General features: G+C 47.0%; 1 protein-coding gene across 1 annotated transcript in view; it reads left to right on the forward strand.

Annotated features, from left to right (window-relative positions):
* The window catches only part of ACTR5 (actin related protein 5), a 23,961-nt gene extending 12,357 nt beyond the window's left edge, over positions 1–11,604 (forward strand). The window contains exons 6-9 of the mRNA XM_046680042.1: positions 2,661–2,777; positions 3,509–3,648; positions 4,249–4,381; positions 9,139–11,604. Of these exons, the coding sequence (XP_046535998.1) occupies positions 2,661–2,777; positions 3,509–3,648; positions 4,249–4,381; positions 9,139–9,390 (642 nt within the window). The 3' untranslated portion in view covers positions 9,391–11,604. The remainder of the gene's footprint in view (positions 1–2,660; positions 2,778–3,508; positions 3,649–4,248; positions 4,382–9,138) is intronic.
* The last annotated feature ends 10,272 nt before the right edge of the window (positions 11,605–21,876 follow it).

Genomic DNA, 21,876 nt, shown 5'->3' on the forward strand with positions numbered 1-21,876 from the left:
GGGGGGGGCGGCAGACTGCAGGTGGAGTTTTGAGACAGGATTGGGATATTTGACCTGGGCCCTGAATTAATTGATTATTAATTGATTATTGATTTCACGAGGAGGGAAGGACGTTTTAGATGGAAGAACCACATGTGCAGGGAGCATGCACATTTGTTTAGTCGCGTGTGGGAGATGAAGGGGGAAGGGAGGCAAGGGCCGGCCTATAAAGATCCTTATCAGTCAGCCTGGATGTGATCCTTCAGACAGAACCTTCAGAGTATGCTGAGCAAGGAGAGTTTATTTTAGGGAAATAGCTGGTGGCAGTTAGGATGATGGGTTTAGGGAGAGGCAAGACTGGAGGTGGGAAGACAGGATCGAAAGGTAGTAGTCCAGAAGAGAGCAGATGGGACCTGGGATTTGTCAGTAGCCACGGGAATGGAGGGCGGAGGAGGAGATGTAAATGTCAGGGTCCAAAGATCTTGGTGCCATTTAGGGGTAGAAGTGACAGGAGCGGCATTACTGATGATAATAGGACATGTGATGTGCCAGACCCTGTGCTGAGCACTTCTGCAAGTGTTGTCTTGATGAGTTTCCGCAGTTCAGTAAGTACTGTCATCATTCGCATTTTATAGATAAGGAGACCGAAATTCAGGGGAGTGAAGGAATTTGCTCAAAGTTGCACAGCTAGAGGTAGTGTTGCTGAGAGTCAGACACAAGCAGTCTGGTTCCAGATTCACCCTGGTCACACTGAGGCTGTACTGAAAGGTAGTGGGTGGAGGGCAGTGACCAAGGTCATGAGCTGGGTTCTGAGCACCTTATCTTTAAAGTCTCTGGGGGGCATCAGGTGGAACTTTCCAGGACCGAGCTGTGGAAGGACCTAGAATCACATGAGGAGTGAGAAGAGAATACGTGGGGACGGCCACCACTTAGGGGTTAGGTGGCAGGGAAAAAGCCAGAGAAAGATTGAAACAGAGCAGTCAGAAAAGAGAGAAACCAGAAAAGTTGACGGGAGAGTTTTAAGAACATGGTGGTGGGCTTGACCTAGGATAGTTCTCATCCTTTGAGACAAGGAAGGAAGAAGGGACTAGAACAAAGACCAGGAGGTGGAATAGAGAATGCGTAGGTAAGTTGGTACTTTGAAGCCCCAGAGGTGATCTGCTTAGGACCGCTGGTGGGGATTAGAAGGGGGGCTGCGGAGAAGAGTGGAGGGAAAGCTCTCAGACAGCTGCTGTGGGGAAAGCAGAAGGAAGCCGAAGAGGAACTGAAGGATTGCCTGGTAGCAGTCTGGGGCGTTCTCCACTCCTGCCCGCCTCGAAGCACATTGTACCCATCTGTTGCTGTGTGAAAACCACCCCACACTTAGTGGCATATTGTGCTCGTGAATTTGATGGGCCGGGAGTTCAGACAGTGTGGCGGGGCTCTGTGCTCCATGATGCCTGGGCCGCTGCTGGGAAGACTTGGACCACTGGGAACTGGACTCAGCAGGGACTGTTGACCTGAGCACTCGCACGTGGGCTCTCCATGTGCCTTGGGCTTCCCAGCACGGCTTCCAGGAGGGCGCTCCCCGAGAGAGAGTAGCCAAGAGCAAATGTTGAGGGGTGTTGCCTTATTTTAAGAGTGAGTTTGAATGCTAGTTTACCTTTGCAGCCTATATGAATAGGTTCTAGAGAAGTCTATTCACAAGCTCTGGATTCTATTGGTGATTTACATACTTCATAGGTTCTGAGAACAAAGAGAGGCTCAGAGGACACACTCGGCATAGGGTCTTCTCGCAGGCCTGCTTGGCTGTTGATGTTGAGTCTGCTTGAATCTTCCCAAGATTCCATCCCGTAAGACAGTCCTTTCCGCCACAGCTGTTGTCGGTAGAACATTCTCCCGTGGGCTGCAATGGAATATTTCTTCCTGTAACTTCTCCCCTTTGAATCCAGAAGGTAGAACTCATCTGCCTTTCACATGGCAAAAGGACAGATGGCTGACGATGTCATCCAGAACCACCGCCCTCCACCCCACCACTCAACTTCTTTTGTCCAGGTCAAAATTTAGATGTGCCCTAAGCCCTCTGCTGAGGGAATGGTGCCAGCTTGCTCGCTCCCACCAGGTTCATTGTTGTTGACAAGGAAAGCCTGTTCTGCAGGGCTCCACAGATAGGAAGCCTTCTGCCACCTTGGAGCTTTTAGTCATGTCCTCAGCCCGGTGGACCTGCTGTCAAGGGGCTAATTGGTCAGCTAATTAATCAGCCCATTGGTGTTGGCACGTATGTTTATTAATCATTAAGAGGTTATTTAATTTTGCTGGTAGCCTGAGCCACTTTGTAGGACGCCAGCTATCACCCTCTCGCGTGGAGTCCTCTGTGTGGTGGTGTGACCGACACAGGTGGCCCGGCCCGCTGGACCCCGGGCTTGAGCTGGCCCCATCGGAGGCTCCAGAGAGGAGGGGGGCGTTGATGAGCTTGTCTGAGAGGGAAAGGCAGGGGGAAGAGCACAGCCTGTTCTGTTTAGTCTTTTAATCCTGTGGTCATGCATGGTTTTTTTTTAATGGCTTAGAAAATTTTTCATAGTTTTTTTAAACTTTGAGGACGTTGGGCGAGATCCCAATTCTTTTTCATGACACTGAACTCATAGGACTAAGGCTCACTGGAGTTACAGGAGCCGTATTTTAGTTGCTGCTTCTGTCCTTAGACCCCTGACCTGGAGCAGCTGGAGCCATCTCTAGAAGATGTGGAAAGCATCAATGATTTCGAACCCTTGTTTTCAGAGGAGACGCCCGAAGTGGAGAAGCCGGTCACCACTGTCCAGGTTGGACTCCTGTAGCCCAGGCCCTGCTTATGCTTTAAGGCTGTTGACATAAATGACTAGTTTGGTCTAGTCTGCTCCTTTAGGAATATTAGAAGGAAAAAAATCCCAGTTGTATTTTCTAGGAAGGGGGATACCAGTATTTGAAAGATCTGAAGTCAGGGTTTTTTCCCAGTGATTGATTGGGGTTCCAGCACCAAGACCTGTAGATCTGTGAGAAACACTCTTCTTGCTGGAAACGTTTGGGCAAGTAATTGTGGACTTGAGACCTGAAGACCAGCTCTAGTGGTTTCCTTTAAATTTAAGCCAATGTCATTATGCTTAATGCTCATTTGGGTCTACGTTTCTGTCATTACAATGGCAACCAGGTAGACCGGCCTGGGTCTGAGACACGCCTGGGAGAAAGCTTTCTTGGCCGTGGGGACAGGGCTGCTGAGCAAGGCATTGGGTGGGAGACTGGTCTTCCACTACTGGCCTTTCGGTTGCTGCTCTTCATGAAGTCCTGTTCCCTGCAACACAGGGACCATTTCACGATGCAAATTTGTAGTTACTTATGGTTCAGAGGTTGGAAAAAAGGTAGAAAATGGAAGTATCAAATCAGGAGTGTTGGGGGGAGGTTACTCTGGCATGTACGAAGGACAGAAGCTATATTGGAATAAGAAATGCGGTTTGAGGGAACTGGGATGTTTGTCATTATGGCCTAAAAATATCTTCTAAACCTTGGGTTTTTAAAGCCCGTGTTTAACTTGGCAGCATATCATCAGCTGTTTGTTGGGACAGAAAGAATTCGAGCTCCGGAAATTATCTTCCAGCCGTCGCTCATAGGAGAAGAGCAGGCTGGGATAGCAGAGACCCTTCAGTACATTCTGGACAGGTGAGACGGGACCTTCTTTTCCTCCTGTTTTCCTGAACCGGTTCCTCAGATTTTGCATTGGTTGGTAGATCTGGTGGTTGGGCATTTGGAAATCTGTCCTCTCGCTCCTTTTCCTTGACTCGCTGTGCCAGATAGTCTTCTTTATCTCTCGCTAGGCCTGGCACAGAGTTGGGGCTCTGTCATTCTTTTCTGAACATGTAAATACTCAGTTGACTTGAGGAGCTCTAAGAATTTCTTTTAAGTGTGAGCAACATGATAATGTATGTGCATTGGCTTTCATATAAACCTTCACATTATTGAAGACTAGTGATTCTAAATCACCCTAAAAATATGCAGAACCTATCAGTTTTTTCCCCTCCTTGCAGACATTTTATTTAGAGTTTGCATTTTTATAAGAACGTGCCTCTCCCCTCCCGTTTATACAGGCTTTTTCCTGCCGTGTGAGTTTTCACAAGACACAAAGGAAAAGGGGAAGGTTTTTTAACACTTTTTGTGTACCTGTTTTCTATTTTGTACTGAAAGCTTGCATTTCCACCTCTGCATTCTTGTCTAATATTCAAGTTGGAGGGAGTATACCAGAAGGAATCGTTTCTCTCCTAGGTACCCAAAGGACGTTCAGGAAATGCTGGTTCAGAACGTTTTCCTCACTGGCGGGAACATGATGTATCCAGGAATGAAGGTTAGAATCGAAAAGGAGCTGTTGGAGATGAGACCCTTTCAGTCTTCTTTTCAGGTACTGATAATTCATGTAACCAGCTGTTTTGAAAATAGCGTTGATTATTTGTTTTCTAATTGCAAAAGTAATTCAGTGTGAGAAAAATTACTTTATTGCTCCATTCTCCAGAGATACCCACTGTTAACATTTTAATGGCTTTCCTTCTGGTCTTTAATCTATATTGAATTTTTCAAGCAGAATGAGAATCATATCTCATATATTTCTGTTTTCTTTTTTTAATTGAAAAAGGAAGACATGCATATAATAAAATTCAGAGACTACAAAAAGGTGTACAATGAGAAGTCATTCTTTTCACACAGTCCTTACTCTACAGGGAAAGCTTTTCTTTCAGATTTTCTACACATAAGCTTGTAGATTGCCTTGTAACCTGAATTTCCTTAACCTGTCATGAACATTTCCCATGTCGTCCTTCTTCTAACATATTATGTTTTTATGACTGTATGGTGTGGATGCCCCATTATTTATCCACTGAATCCCTGCTCACCAGGAAACACGGTCTGAGCTCCCATAGTGGACCAGGCACTTTGGGGATACTGAGATGTCCTAGACGTAGCCCCTGACTGTAAGGAACTTGCTGTCTGTCGGGGCAGCAGTCAAGTAAATAGGCCGTGGTAATCTGGAGCATGATGGGCCTGCAGGCATGGGCACCTCACCTGTCAGTCTTGGAGGTCAGGAAAGGCTCCATGGAACTGCATCTCGTAAGGATGAGGAGGTGTTTGTTGTCTAGGCAGTGTGGAGTGGGGTGGGATGGAAAGAGCATTCCACACAGGGCCTAGCATGAGCAAAGGCTCAAGAGCCGAAAGCTTGTTGGCGGGGAGTGAGCAGTAGGTGAGTGTGGCTAGAGCTTATGGTTGTTGAAGAGGAGTGGAGGGGTGCCGTGGAGAGGTCAGCAGGGCCCGCATGATGCAGAGCCTGTGTGTCCTGCTGAGAGGCTTCACCTGGATCCCCAATGCTGCGTGATGTATCCTACATTCAGGGTGTGGTCTCTGAGCTGTGGTCCTGACTCCGTCACCGCCATTACTGAATTTTGCCTCAGTTTTCTCAGTGGTATGAAGGGCATAATCATGGCGCCTGTTACCAGGATTCAGTGTGCTAGTGCACAGCAAGTGCTCAGCACAGGGCTGCACAGAATAAGCACTCACACGTTAGCTGTTGTGTTGGGGGTCCCTAGGACCAGCCCAGGTTCCATGGTTCACTAGGACTCAGCATGTAATCATACTCATGACTCTGATTTGAAAGGAGACAAAGCAAACTCAGTAAAGAAAAAAGGTTCGTGAGGCGAAGTCTGGGGGCAGCCAGGTGGGAGCTTCCAGAGTGCTCTCCCAGCAGAGTCGCACAGAACGTGCTTGATGCTCAGCAGCGAGTTGTCACAGCACATATGACATGTTGCCAACCAGGGAAGCTTGTTGGAGATTCAGTGCCCAGGGTTTTTATTGGGGCCGATCATGTGGGCTCCCCCACCTGGCACATACCTACATTCCAGGCTCACAGAAGGAAGCAGGTGTTCAGGATAAACCACATTGTTTGCTCAAACAAGCGCAGGGAACCACTTCTGTCAGTTAATGGGGGCAACCCTCCTGAGATCTCACTTCCCAGATGCCAGCTGAGGACCAGCCTCGTAAGCAGGCCTTCCTAAGGAGTAGCATCAGGCCTGCTAGAGTAACGCTTTCTGCCCAGCGGTTGTTATCCTTAGGCCGTGCAGGACCAGGACGGAGTCTAAGCTGGGGAATCATGTGATCCAGTTTGCACTTTAGGAAGATATTTTTGACGCTGGTGTGGAAAATGGAGTATAGGAGAAATACTGGAAGCAAGAGAGCAGTTGGGGGCAGCTCCCCGGCCTTTAGGATGAAGTCCTCACTCCTCAGCACTCACCACGGTGTACTAGAAAGGTCTCTTGAGCTCTGACCTTGGGTAACTCTCCCTTATTCCTCATTATCTCATCACTGCCCCCTCCTCCCTGTACTTCAGCCAGTGTACTCTTCCTTTCCCAAATATGCCATGTTTTCTTGCCTCGGGGCTTGCCCTTTGCATGGACTACTCTTCCCAGCTCCCTCACGGCTGGCTGAGTCGTCACTTCCCCCAGAAGCCTTCCGTATCCTTAGCAACATTCCTTACTAGCCCTGCCTCCATTAGGGAAGGGCCTGCCTGTCTTGTGAGTTGTTGTGTTCCAAGCCCTTGGCACAGTGTTGCTTGGCAGCTACACGAGAAACCTGAAGGCAGTGGCAGAGGGAGAGGAAAGAGGGCATCGGTGTGAGAGAGTAAGGGAGTAAAATGGTCAGAACTGGGTCATAGATTGGATTGGAGCAGAGCAGTGGGTCCTAAGACAACTCCCCAGGCCTAGGTTGGGCATCTGGTTGGATAAACATGACATTCACTGGAAATAGGAGAGGAAGAGCAGGCTTGAGGGGGAGGATAAGGAGTCCCGTGGCTGAGTGGAGTTTCTGGTGGGAGACCCAGGAAGAGCTGAGTCATGGCTAGCTGATGAGCGAGTGGGAGAAGGCGGAAGGGTCCGCTGGGGTCCCCCAGCAGAAATGTGCCCGTGGGTGCGGTTTGGAAGAGTAAGTGGAGGCCACGCCTAAGCCTAAATAACCCCAGCGATTAAAGGCAGTTGGAGGATGGGGGCGCCCGTGAAGGAGGTTAAGAAAGAGGCCGTGGGAGGGGTGGGAGGAGCACAGGAGGGATCAGCAGCGCTGGAGCCTCAGGATGAGCATGGGTGCACGCTCGTGGTGTTGACTTGTGATGACAGCATTGAGAACAGAGCTATAGGACTTTCTAGATCTATTTGTTGATAATCCCAAGCCTTTCCCGTGAATTACTTTGTGAGCATTGGTTGTAGAAATGCTGCTGCTGGGTCTCTCTTCCCGGCTCTGTCTTAGCTGTTTCCGGCTCATGTGGCAGAGCCCCAGCTTCCGTCTCTTCCACCTTTCCTGCTCCTTGTCACATTGCTGATGTATTGAGTGTGTGTCATGCTATAATTAGCCCCTGATGTTCGAATTTTAGATGATGTGTACAGCAGTGGCTCAAACGTGAACCATATGAGGCCCTAAGATGTGCACAACTTTTACACACTTTCTTCAAAAAATTGTTTCTGTTGTTTCTTCTTATTTAAACAACAAAACATTTAAACACATTACTAAAATATCAATTTAAACAAACCAAAATGAAGATGGAAAAAAAATGATTGTAGTTCAGCCACTGTGAGCAACATTGTATATATACTTTCAGGTCATTTTTTTCTCACGTGTATGATTTTAACCAAAAAGAGAGATTGTTTATAGCTTATTTTGTAACCTGTATTTTTTTTTACTTTTCAAATTATTGCGGCAGTTTTTCTATATCAGTAGGTACATTTCCAAAGCATCCTTTTTTATGGTTGTATAGTATTCCATTGTTATATTCCACATATCTTATTGCAGTTTTTACTGGTAATAATGATAGCTGCCATTTACTGAACACTTACCCTGGGCCAGGAGTATACCAAGTGCCTTCCACTCATTCTCTCACTGACTCTTTCTAAGCCAGAGCACCAGGGTCTCCTGCTATCCCAGTTTTGTTGATGATCCCTTCTCACAAGTCCCTTGCCTGTATCAGCCCAGGCGGTCAGTCTCTTGAACTCGTGGGTTTATCTGCTTCATCCTACTCCATCTGTGCATGCTGATTCTGCTTTGTGTCGCCTGCTCTTTATTTCAGACAGTTCTGAAACCACCATTCCAAGCTGTAACTCCTCTGGGGGTAGAGGGAGGTGAGAGGGAGGGGGGAAGTCAGGCAGCCTGATTTGAAAACAGAAAACAGGGAGCCTGATTTGAACTACAGAGAGCCCTCCCCGAATGCTTGTGAAGCTTGGCTGAGGGGCACGCACAGCGCTGCTGGCCTCAGCCTCGCTCCGTTAGTGAGCAGTGGAAATGGAGCCTGGGGAGCCTCATGGAGAATGCCCCAGGTCGTCCTCTCAGCTCTCATTCCTCCTGAGGCTCGTTTGCCACCATGGCCAGAGCTGCCTCGCATCAGCATCTGCTTCCCTCTGCTCGCAGAGAGAGGCTCGGGGCCAGGAAGGCCTTTCCCCCAGGTCGAGTGCCAGCTCTGCTTCCCCTCTCATCAGACAGCTTGGGGATGACAGCATTGGAGCAGCAGGCAGGGCACCTGGTCCCTCTCTGACCCAGAGTCCAGGTCTTGTGTTCATAAAAAAGCTGACGGGCTGGCCCTCTGGCCGAGTGGTTAAAGTTCGTGCACTCTGCTTCGGCGGAGGCTGGCCCTGTGGCCGAGTGGTTAAAGTTCCGTGCACTCTGCTTCGGCGGCCCTGCGTTCACGGCTTCAGATCCTGGGTGCAAACCTACTCCATTCATCAGCCATGCTGTGGAGGCATCCCACGTAAAAAGTAAAAGACGATTGGCACAGATGTTAGCTCAGGGCTAATCTTCCTCAAGCAAAAAAAGAAGAGGATTGGCAATGGATGTTAGCTCAGGGCGAACTTCCTCACAGAAAACAGAAAACAGCTGACAGCGTTTATTCTCTGGGGTCCAGTCTGGTGTGCTTTGCATTCTCGGGCTCTTTTGGAGAATCGGGGTGTTTCAGCTCAGCTTTGTGTGGGGGTGCAGAGATAGTCCTGCACTGTCTTGGAATTAGTCGGGGCCCTCTTCTGTGTGTTTCTGGGGATAAAATGGGGGTGTGGGCTGGTGCTGTAGCTGGGCCTGCTGACCATTCCCTCCTCGAGCCTGGTGGGGGGAGTCCTTCTGGTGAACGTTCTCTTTGTGTTTCAGGTTCAGCTTGCCTCTAACCCCGTGCTGGACGCCTGGTACGGTGCTCGTGACTGGGCCTTGGACCACCTCGAGGACAGTGAAGTCTGGATCACCAGGAAAGAGTATGAAGAAAAAGGAGGAGAGTACTTCAAGGAGCACTGCGCTTCCAACATCTACGTCCCCATCCGCCTGCCCAAGCAGGCTTCTCGCTCCTCAGAAGCCCCGGCATCCGGCAAAGGCTCGGGGGCCAGTGGAGGCGGTGCTGGCGAGTAGGCGTAACGGAGGGGTCCCCTCCAGGGCCCTTGGGCCCCGTCAGCCAGTGTGGCAGGACAGTGACTGTGCTAGCTGGGTCCTCCCTGAGTCTGCCGGTGACATTGGGCTGCAAGATGGATTTCTCCTGGGGAGAACAGTTAGGGACACTGGGAGTTACCCTTTAGAACTGTGTTCATTTGGGGCTTCTGCAGTGCAGAAACTTTAAGTGGCCTTCTGGCATCTTTGTTGAACCATGGGAGAGCTGTGGCATCCACTTTCTTCACCAGTGAATGAAGACAGTGGAGGACAGAGGTGTACAAAAGGCAGAAGGCTGATTTCTTACTGCATTTTGACTCCATTCTTTAAAAGAAAAAATCCTTTAAGATTTATATTATCAGTGTAGGTATTCTTCTCACTTTATTCAGAAATTGTGTGAATGCCCAGCAGGTGGAGGTCTTTCACATAAATACATAAAAAAGGTACTGTTTATGTAACAAAAGCAATCACCCACGAAATCTCGGGAGCTGGAAATACTCCCCTCCTCCTATTATTTCCTCTTACACATAAGGAAAAAGGGCCCAAAGAGGGTAACCAGATCGTGCACAGTCACTCTGTTAGGGGCCTGCTTGGTGCCCACTTCTGAAAGGGCAGAAATGAGGCCTTGGCTCAACTTTTGTTCATACTTTATTTGCTGGAAACGTTTTCCACCATACGAGGGCTTCCTGCATATTTTTTATTTCTATCCCTGTGAGTTTGTTGGCTGCTTCACTTCTTCAGGCCTTCTGAAGAAGACAGGGGTTGGAGAAGGTGACTCCTGTAGCCTTTCCAGTTTTGCCATAACCTCACATTCGCTGTACCTTTGCAGCTTCCTCTGAAATGGACAGATAACCCCTCTGTGACAGAGATTGCTTTGGTGAGAATTTTAACTCTCAAACACACCCAGTAATTGAGCCCAGAACTCCCCTGAGCTCCTAGTGTCCTTGTCACAGGATCCAGACATTTAAATCCTGTGGAGCCTCTGGCCCATGCCTCTGATGAGGCCCCCTCAGAGCCTGTCTGCTCATCCAGTTTACCAGGGGTGCTCGCCTGGATCTCCAGCTCTCAAGGGCTTTGACGCCGAAGACCAGGAGGGGGCAGTGGTGGTGGTGGAGAAGGCGGAAGACCCAAGCCAACGCAAGATCTCCCAAGGCCTTGCCAGTGAGCCATTGGCCGTCTGTGGCTGGGCCCAAGGCCTGATGAGATGCTGATGAAGGATGATGTGAAGAAGAAGGCAGGACCGACCTCCATGTGAAAGATGTTTTCATTTCACATTTCCAGTGGGAGGAACCCTGCTAACTGCTGTTAGGGCTGGGGGCCTTTCTCCCACAGTCAGCCGTTACACAGCCTGAACAGCAGGGCTGAGGTCAGAAGACTGCTGTAGAGGTCCCGCCCTGATGGGGAAGGACCCTGGGTTGGGCAAGTAAGCCGGGACACATCACAGTCAAACAAGCGTTAAGCTGGACCTAGTCAGGGTTCCTGTAGACCAGAACTCAGGGGGACGTTTGGGCTGTGGTGAGAGACAGGCCGAGGGGCTGATCCTTGAGCGCTCTGGCTTCATCTAACCCCTCACATTCAGTATGCCGTGACCTCTCGTGACCACCTTAGCATGCGCAGTTCTCCTCGGGGAATCTGTCCATCCTTCCCCAACACGCTAGGCAGGAATTTGCTACCCTTGGGTTCCCTGGGGCCCTCGCACAGCCACTAACAGAGTGCTCACCACAGTGCCTTGGGCTTTATCTCTGCCCCAGGATGATCGCTTCTAAACTGGAAAGCTTTCCCCAAGGGCAGGACGGGTGTTTCATTCAGCGTGGAGTATCCACAGCACAGTGCTGGACTCCGGATTTTTAATGAATGACTGAATCTGTGAACAAAGGAAATTTGGGAATAGTTTGTCTACTCTGTTGAGAGGAACAAATGAGAAGTCCACACTGAGGACTTCCTCTCCACCAGAGCACCCTACTCATGGAGACGTCTTACTGTCCCCACCCTTACCCTGCCACGATCTTTCCTGGAGAGAAGGTGGATGTGCCTAGCTGAGTGTTCTAGAGACAGCTGTGAAGGGTGGCCTCCTGTCACCCAGCTTAGGGCTCTTGTCTGGGGTTGCAGCAGGAGGAGACAGCCCAGGGGAGGGCGAGTGTCCTGTGGGTCTTCAGGACTCCCCAGGAATGGGTTTGACTCAGGATAGCTCTGAAGGTGGGGTGGCCACCTGGAGTGAGCGGGGCCCCTCTCTGTGACTAAGACGTGGTGGAGGTGTCCTACTGCCCAGTGGGGCTGCCTCTGCCTCCTGCTGGCACTGCTGGAAAGAAACTCTTTTGCCAAAGGAACAAACAAAGGAGGCAAAAAGGTAATAAAGAAGTTAAGAGTGAAATAAGTGGTAAAATATGGGAAGAGAAGGCTAAAGCAAGAAATGGAGAAACCAAATTCATACAAATACAACGTGCACAGATTATGCCCACCCAAGGGACTGAGTAAGATGAAGTCTGTTACTGCAGAGCTTTGTGACTAAGTCATTACAGGAAATTAGAAAATGGTGGAGGATTGCAGGGTGTTGGCAGAGGCTGGCTGTTTACTAAGCACACTCCTTTCCTCCTGGGCACACGGCTGCACTGCCTTCCCAGCCTCCTCTGCAGTTAGCCATGCGGCCATTTGAGTTCTGCCAGTGGAATATGGGCAGGAGAGGTGAGCACCATTTCCAGGGCTGGCCTCTATAAACCTCCCGTAAAAGCTCCTCTTCCCTCTTTCCCTGACCACTGGCTGAATGGAGAGCAGTCTGAGGCCCAAGAGGAGCTCAGAGCCACAAAACGGAAGGAGCAGAGGCCCTGCAAATTCTTCCCCATGAGGAATAGGTTCTTAGTGTTGAGCTGCTGAGATCTTTGGCCTTACCTGTTACAGCAGCTAGCATTGTTCTAACCTAAACTGTAGGTTACACACAGGAGCTTCATTAGCTTTGTGTGAATTGGGGACTTGTTAGGGAGGAAAAGTTAAAAATAATATGAAATAAGGAGAACCCTGTCACAGATAGTTAGCCCGTTGTTTAGGAAATGGGAACTATAATTCCTTTTATCCTGTAGGAGGGATTAACTGAGAAAATGAATGAAATGACCTATGGATTTCAGGAAACATGGCAGACTAAGCTGACCCAGGACACGCCCCCCCCCCCACGTGCTACAAAGTTCTGCAAAAAGTTGAGATAAAGTATAAATTAAAAAGTTGTAATGCTGACCTTGAAAGAGAAAATCATGGATATCATAGAAATCAGAAGTGAATACAAAAATCAAAGTTTGGTAACCACAAGTGGGCACTGAGGCAAGCCTTAGATTTCAGACAGAAATAAGCCTAATGGGCAGAGAGGGACCGGAGATGTCGCCCTGGGTCCTCATAAAACGCAGAAACGGGAATAAACTCCCTGAATAAATAATAGTAACGTGGCAACGGTAACCTCAGAAAGACTAGAAATAGTGTGTATAATCCAAAGATGAAAGGAGAGAAAGCCAAATCCAGGAGTAGAAGGAAAGTTAGGGGAGGGAGGGAAGAGTCTAGTTAATGAAAAGTAGGAAATAAAGTGGTATAGATGAGTTCAAGTATGTTAATAGTCATAATTAAGGTACATAGGTTAAAACTGGCCTGTCAAAAGAACAACAAGGAAAAGAGATTGGATTTAAAAGAATATATAGCTGTATACTATTTGCAAAAGATGCATTGAAAACGTGATACAAAGGCAGAAGGTAAAAGGATAGAAGATAAACCAGGCAGACATAGCAAATGCCTTAGCTGCTGTAGCAGGAGTGACGGCAGGCAGGTAGTCTGTAAAGCGAAAAGTATTGTTAGAGGAAAAGAGAATCTTCACTTGTAATCAACAATTGACAAGAGGATATAACAAGCCTGAACCTTACCTGTATGCCCCAGATAAAATAGCCTCAAATGTATAAAGCACAAATTGATGGAATCATAAAGTGACATTGTCAAATGAAAAGTGCTGTCGGAGGCAGCTGAGTATTTAGGATCCCGGACGATGATGAGACCCAGGAAGAGGGTGGGCCTGGTACTTCCAGGCTCGGGGAAGAGTCCAATCCTTGGGCAGAGCGAAGGGGAGCTTTAGGCTGGTCAGCCATCTCTGGGCTCCTCGCCTCTCCCTCGGCCCTCCCAAGGACTGGGCTCCCCGAAATCCTGGAATGGGGCTTGATGCTCCCCATTCTACCCTGAGAATGACTGTGCTCAGGCGGAAGGGAAGATCCTGAGCTGGAAGCCACAACCTTTCTTCTTCTAGCAACAGGTTTACTTCCTCTTTTCCTTCTCTCCTGTAGCCTCTGCTGGCTCCTTGGGCCTCGGAACCGCGTGGGTCACTCCTGCAGTAGAAGCAGGCATCTGCACAGGCTGTTGGATAAAACCCAGAAGGAAAAGTAGAGGCACATAAGTCCCTCACGTGCCTTCTGGTAACCTTGGGATTTCTGGGACTCCAGCCTCCCCCATCCCACTTCATTCTTTCCTTTGCTTCCCTTCAGTCAGCCTCCTGGCAACCCTTGGCAGCTGGGGCAGCCCCAGGATTTCCTCTTGCCCAGCAATCTCCGGGGCATAGGTGCCCACCCCAATAGCTCTGCCCTCTGGCCTTACATTGCTCCTCTGCTTGGTGGCCAGAAGCCTCATCTTGGGGAGCAGCCAAGATCAGAGAGGCTAGTGTGGGCATCACAACTCGACTAAGACGGCTGAGCCCTGGAAATCCCACGGACACTCTGACCTACACACCGGTGTGTTCCCTTTCTTCCGTAATGTCCTCTCCTTTACTCTCCACTTCACCTTAGGTTTTTGAGCACCCACCATGTCCCAGGCACTCTTCTCTCTGCCCCTCGCCCTTCAGTGTGCTTCTTCCTTTCCCAGGCCCAGGGAGCCCCATGGAATCTGGTTGTTGCAGTGGCTCAGGAGACGTTTCCCATAGCACACGTTTCCACTGACCAAAGTCACCATGAGGTCAAGATGAGTCTATGCTATAGGGAAAATCAGGGTGGTGTAGTGGGTTCAAGTCTGTCCTCCCAAAATATGTCCAGCTCCTAATCCCATACCTGTGAATGTGACCTCATTTGGAAATAGGCTCTTTACAAATGTAATTAAGTTAAGGATCTCGAGATGAGATCACTCTGGATTTAGGGTGGGCCCTAAATTCAATGACTTGTGTCTTTATAAGAGAAAGGAGAGGGAGATTTGACACCCATGGAAGAAGGCCGTGTGAAGACAGAGGCAGAGACTGGAGTGATGCTGTCACAAGCCAAGGAATGCCAGGAGCCCCCAGAAGCTGGAAGAGGCAAGGAAGGATCCTCTTTTAGAGGCCATATTCCCTGATGACACCTTGTTTGGTATCCAAACTATGAGAGAATAAATTTCTGCTGTAGGCACCAAGTTTGTGGTAATTTTTTGGAGCCACCCTAGGAAAGTGACCCTGATGGCCAGGTCGAGTCTGGGAATGAATCCGAGTATGGGTGGGAAGTTGTTAAGCCATAAAGAAGCAAATAACTTGCCCATATGATGGAAGAGTCCTAGCAATGGAATGTAGGTAACAACAATGGTTTACCCCCAGGTCAGCTGGCGCTGGCAGTGAAGGAGGAGGGGGGAGGGGCTTGGAACGTGCACGGGACCAGAGCGGACGCTCTTGCAGAGGCACCGCGTGTAGGCTGAGGGAGGCACCTAGGACCCCAGAGGTGGTGAAAAAGGAGGCACGGGAAGGGCTGGGATAGGACACAACTACAGCAACAGAGGATCGATCGGAGGAAGCCTGGCAGCCCAAAGGTGCCCAGTGCTGAAGCATCTGTCTTTCACTAGAGCACCAGGAGGGGGAGCCCTGGAGACACGTGGAAAACCACCCAGACCCTCTCGCTGGCCCTCTCCTTATCCGCGTCCTGCTAATAGTTGTCGGTAAATTTAACATGCTCAACTATGAACATTAACAAAATAAAACTGCAGCGTCCTTATAGGGGTACCACAAAAAAAGACCAAAACCTTCAAATTCAAACTTTTTACCAGATAAAACGTACCGAAAAATAAAAAAGCCAGTACAGGCGGAAGAAAACTGTAATGCAACGTTCCAACATGAGTTAGACAAGCGCGTGCAGATGTAAGGGGGCCACAAAACATGAGAAAGTTTGAGTAGAGATGACCAAACAACAGAGAGAGGTGAAATGGGAACTGATGGGCCTCGGGAAAGAAATGTAATAAAAGGGAAAAATTATCTCAGAAGTCTAAATTCAGGCTGCACAAGGGAGAAGATATTCAACTGAAAAGAAATAAAGATAAAAATGAGAGACAATAAGAGGAACTTGTAGATGAGGAGAAGAGGCAAAGGAAATCTAATCAAATTGAATAGAGTTGAAGGAAATTCAATGCCATTGAATTTTATATTGAGGCATTGAGGAAGAAAACAATGAAACAAAATTAATATTTAAAGCAGTAACTCAATAAAACTTTCCTCCCTCTGAAAACAAAATGTCCTGAATACAGATGCTGTAAAGACTCACTGTGTGCGTGCTTGGGAAAATTGACTCAAGCGTCAACCCTGAGAAAGATCCTAAGAAAATTATTCTGTCAACTCTAAGAAAGGGCCTGGTGAAAAAAGAAATCCTCTGGGCCTCCAAGCAAAAAGACAAATGGCTTACACAATAAAGAAGAATTAGAAGGCATCAGACTTTGCAACAGCAACATACAATCCTAGAGAATTGATAAAAGGAAATTGAGTCATTAGAAAAGAAAAATGGTTGGATATTCAAGGATGTGACTGTGGTTGACCTGCAAGCTGGACCTGGGCAATCAGAGGCTCCTCACCCCGTATCCTGTCTTTGTAATGAACCCTCTGCCCACTGTTCCCATAGCCAGAGCCGTTTCCAAGGACGCAGCCCTGAGAGAGGAAGATGTCGTTGTCACCATCTGGATGGTGTATGTGGCTGACCCCAGTTAAGACCTCTGTATAAAGTGTGAAGATTCTCTTGGGCGGGTGCAGGAACCTACGCGTCTTGCGGCGCCCAAGACAAGCCTTGTAAGTTCCCTTGCTTATTAAACCTGCCACCTGCCAACCTGGAGTGCCCTGCCTCTTGCTTTGGTCTCTGTCTGCCCTCTGTGAATTTCACCCAGGGAACTCCCGAGGTTGTGAACCAACAGTAAAATAAACAAATAAGCTTGTTATTGTTTAGAAAACAACATAATTTAAGAACTACTAGAAAAAGACCAAGAAAATTTTAAAACTACTGGAAAGAATAGAAAAAGCACAAATACACAAAATAATAAGGAATTATCAAAACAAGAAAAAAAATAACTACTTTGCACAACTCTTTGCAAATACATTTGAGAAGCTAGATGAAATCGTCAATTTTTAAGGAAAATGTAATTTGCCAAAACCGACCCTAACAGAGAAAATTTAAACAGACCTATTTCCATAGAGGAATTGCAGAAAGTTGTCACATAGCTGCCCCGGCAAGAAAGCTCCAGGTCCAGTTAAGTTCACAGATTTCTATTAGCCCTTAAAGACTGGATACTTCCAATGTTCCTTAAACTTTTTTGAAGCATCGAAAACAAGAGAAATCGTCTAAATTATTATGTAGTGAGTATAAAATTATCAAAATCAGATAGATTGCACACATACACAAACAGATCTACAGACCAATCTCACTTAAAAATATCAATGGGGGTGTCTGGCCCCATGGCACAGAGGTTAAGTTCCCACGTTCTGCTTGGGCGGCTGGGGTTCGCAGGTTCAGATCCCGGGAGTGGACATGGCACTGCTTGGCAAGCCATGCTCTGGTAGGTGTCCCATGTATAAAGTAGAGGAAGATGGGTACGGATGTTAGCTCAGGGCCAGTCTTCTTCAGCAAAAAGAGGAGGATTGGCAGCAGATGTTACCTCAGGGCTAATCTTCCTCAAAAAAAAAAAAAATCAATGGAGAAAATGCAAGTAAATTATTTACAAACAGAATCCACCAGCGCATTAAAAAATAATACATGGTGACCAAAAGGATTTTATTCCAGGAATGCAAGTGTATCCGTCAAATACCAGAAATCTCAGAGGCTTAACACAGGGTTGGTTTATTAACACACGTGTCCAGTGAGCGTCAGTATGTGCGTGAAGGCTGGGGGGTTTGTGTTGTTGCACATAATCGCTGCTCGCCATCTTACGATCCTGCCATCTCAACACAAAGCGCGGAAAGAAAACCTCAGGAGTGAAGTCCTGGCTCCGAAATGCTTCCACCCGGAAGCGATGCGTATCACGCCTACTCAGATCCCATTGGCCAAACCAATCATTTAGCCCCGTGTAATTTCTCAGTATTCCGTTTCACCGCCTCTAGCTCCTTATGCCTCTGTGCGTTATTTTTTTGGTGGTTGCTCTAAGGATTGCAATATACATCCTTAACCTATTACAGTCTGCGGTGGATTAATTCTACCACACTTCCCATACCAAGAATGTTACCACATTTAACTCTGTCCACCTTTGTGTTATTGGTGTTGTGTGTTTTACTTATGTTATAAATCCCATAATACATTGTTAATATTTTTTATTTAGTCAATAATCTTTTGGAGAAATGGATGTTTTTTCCCATTTACCTACACATGGATGCATGGGAACAGGGAAATGGGGGTGGGAGGAGGACACTTCCTAGGAGGCCATTCTCAACTTGCACATTCTTCTCAGGAATGCTTAACAGGATGGGGTGGGGGCTTCCCCTTCTGGCTGGCGCCTAGCTAGACAGCCTTTGGGAAACGTTCCAGAGGAAATGCAGTGGGATTCTCCCGGCAGCCAATCCTTAATCTGGACGACAAGAACTGGGAGATGAATTCAGCTGCTTGGCACTTTCCAGCCTGTGTAATGTTTTGGTGGACACCTGGCTGGGAGTGGGCTCCATCTTACTCTGCCAGCCCTTTCCCAGCCGGAGCAACCACCTGGAGATTGCCCTGGAGTCAGGTTGACGGGCATTCCCCAGCTTGGAATTCCACTTCTGGAAACTCTAGCTTTGGTTGTCGGGGGAGGAGCTTTACCTGCTGGTCATTCCCCAGCTTGGGACACTTCAGCAGTAGTTTGGACTGGGTTTCATCCTAAGTGTTGTTAACTCTGTGAGGCTTTGTAATTGGACCAGCCATTTCTCTGCTCTGATCACTATTCCAAGAGTATGAACTAAGTCCTTTGGTTGACAGTGATTCTGTCAGCCTTTGCTATAGGCATTTCTTTAGGCATTGTGAGAAGGTACACCCAAATGCTAAAATATGCAAATAGGAATCTGAATAAAATTGACCAGAATATTTACGAAGGCCCCCAAGGGGGAGGGTAATCTGCCCTCTTTTTCTTGGCAGCTTTTCCCACATTCTGGGTCTGGCAATAGGAAAGCACTTACAAGATTACTGAGTCACACTGGGAAATCTGGGGGCCTACCAATCACACCCAGTTAATCCCAGCACCCCCTCTGTGTGCGCTAAACAGAGGGTTCTGGGAACAGGGTGAGCAAAAGATCCTTTGGTGCCACCTAGCGGCTCGCTGAGGAGCACCAAAGGTAACAGATCGAAAATCTTCCAAAGGTTCTTTTCTGAATTCGGGGCTGATTTTGGAGAAGGACCACATTTCAAAGAGCTTCCAGAGGAGCCTGAATGGATGAGGAGGAAGAGCAGAGGTGTGTCTGGGAACACGAAGTACTGGGCTTGGGTCCTTGTGGACTCTGGAAGCAGAATCTTAGAACTTCTCTTTGACATCTTCTGAGTTTGAGCTCTCAGGCCTTCTTTTTGCTCCCTGCGGTTTCATGGGATTCCAGGGCTTGGCTTGGAGAATGGAGGTCCTCCTGCTTGACAGTTTCTAAAGACAAGAATCTCAGAAAGAAAAGACATTTCCTCTTCTCCTGCAAGTTTGGAAAAGCAGATGCTCTCCTGAGAGCCGCAGAGCAGCCGTTTCAAAGAGCCTGTTCTGAGCAAACGTGGGCCTCCCGTTCCTGTTCTGATTCTGCTTGCAAATGGTATATGTAACAAAGGACTCTTTTAAGTAATCTGGGTTTCAGAGACATGTAATCACGTACTATAAAAAAAAATCTTTAAAGAAAATTGCTATGTTTAAAATTTGTTTAAATCTTTTAAAAAAAATGGGTAGCCGTGCTTACTTTTATGTTGCCCTAGTAATACCATTTCATTTGACATCTCTGTTTTTAAAAATGAAGGTACACCTATTTGTAAGTTGTCTGTATTGGCCAGAAGAACTTAGTGATTTCCTTCTTCTTTCTCCTATGACTGTGATTTAAATTAGCAATACGTGCTTTGTATTTTCAGCTTTGGAATTGTGTATATGTCATACACAATTATAAAACAAGCCAATTTCAATCAAAATAAGAGCACAATCCTTAAAAATCAAAAGCAAACTGAAACACATGAACCTAATTATATAGCAAGTTGGTGACTTACACAGAGGGGTCTTCTTTTGTCTTTAATTAGGTGACTTTATTTTAAGTGAGTTTTTTCACAGTATTGGGGGAAAAGAGGGTAGTTGAATGTACATCTTTAGTGGGATATATTCTAAGAACAAAAAAGAACTGCAAAGCTTACTGTTTTCAGTAATTATGTTGTTAGTAAGAGCATTGGTATGGTTATTCTGAAGATATAAATATATGTATATATATGCAAATAATTATGTTAATGTTGTCAGGAACCAAGATTTTCAGCATACGATACAAACTATAAAAACATGAAATCAAAAATTAAAGTTCTGAAGTCCTAAATTTGAATCACAAATATCAGTAGGAGCACATGATGTATTTTTTCTCTAAAAGTATTAATTTCTTAGCTGAAATGTGATCTAGAAATAGTGAACAGCCCAGTATCAAGGAACACCCCTCGCTGGCTACTCAAATACCATTTCTCATTGAAAGGAACCAAGGCTCCTTGGAGAAATGGCTGATTGCAGTTCTGGGGCAGGAAATACACAAGACGAGCCTGGAACATCTTGTTGCACCAGAGAGCAAGGAAGCTGCCAAAGCCCCCTGGGGACTCCTGGGATCACGTCAAAAGAAGGCAGGAGCCAACTTGAAGTGGCTCCCACTGGCCAAGGAATGGGATAATTTGAGCTTCAGAAAGAATAAAAATGAAATTGAGTATTAAAATCCGTGAATCCATCATTGGTTATCTTTGAGGAATCAGCTCATAATTTTGAAAACTGATAGAAAGAAAGAAGCAAGCGTTGATCCTGCCTTTCCTGTACCAACTGTACCCCATGGTAACCAAATAGATGGAAAGGGAATTTTTCTTTGTAGAGGATTTCCAGCTAATGCAGGAAGAAGGAAGGATAGAATATCACCATTTTCTAACTCCTGATAATGGCAAGAGACAACGATCATCAACGACAGCTGAAAACCACGTGGTGGAAAGCTGACTGGGACCTCTACAACGGATGGATATTATGAGGCTTCTGATGTGACACAATGTAATGTATTGAACATCATCCACAAAGTATTTTTACAAAAAAAATTTAGCCTGAATCTGATCAAGCCTCCAGATTTACCTGCCAGTTTACTAGAAATACTGGGGACAGAGAAACCTTGTATAAATTAGGGTCCCAACAGGAAGCAGATGGCACACTCAGACTGGGAAAATTAGAAGAGGATTTACTTATAAAGGCGGAGACAGAGTGGACAGGATAGTGCAGGATCCTGGGATGAATGGCAGAGAAACTCTACGGTTAGGAGGAAAAGATTCCTAAAACCTGGAAGGGGAGAGAATTATGTGGAGCAGCTGTCTTTTGAGAAACAGTCGCCTTTAGTCAAGAAGCACAGCCAACTCAAGGGGGCCTTGCAGGGAAGGGAGCCAGGGAGATAAACTCTGACCTCATTCTCTTCCCTCCCTCCCATTCCTACCATGGCTCCCTATTGGCCAAACCCAACTGAAGCCAGAGGGCAAGAGAGCCTGGCTGATGTAGTCCACATAGTCTTTGCCTCCTGGGGCAAAGAGCAGGATGGAGAAGGGTGGAAGGAGGACCTGAATGGGGCAATGAGTAAAATTTGTCACACACATGGTAAACAATACGATGGGATACAATCAGCAAAATCCAGAAAACTCTCCAGGACAAACAACCTTCTTTTTTTTTTTTTTTTTTTTCTTCCATCAAATAAATTGCAAAGGGGAAAAAAAAGAGGCAGGGTAGGGGAGCCTATAAATTAAACCACCTTTTTTTCACCCAACAAATAAATTGCGAAGGGGACCTATAAATTAAAAGACATTTGAAACGTAACATAGTTACAAAGCGTGGACCTTGTTTGGATCCTGATTTTAATAAATCAACTGTTGAAAAAAATAAACTACTGCAAAAGTCTGGGAAATCTGCACACTCTCTGGATATTTGATTATATGAAAGAATTATTGATAGGTTTTTATTTTTAGATGTGAGGTGTGTATGCCGAGACAGAGAGAGAGAGAGAGAATGCTTATAGAGATACATACTGAAGTATTTGCAGATGAAGTGATATGTCCG

This window comes from Equus quagga, chromosome 12 (assembly GCF_021613505.1).
Source record: "Equus quagga isolate Etosha38 chromosome 12, UCLA_HA_Equagga_1.0, whole genome shotgun sequence".
Lineage (NCBI taxonomy): Eukaryota > Metazoa > Chordata > Mammalia > Perissodactyla > Equidae > Equus > Equus quagga.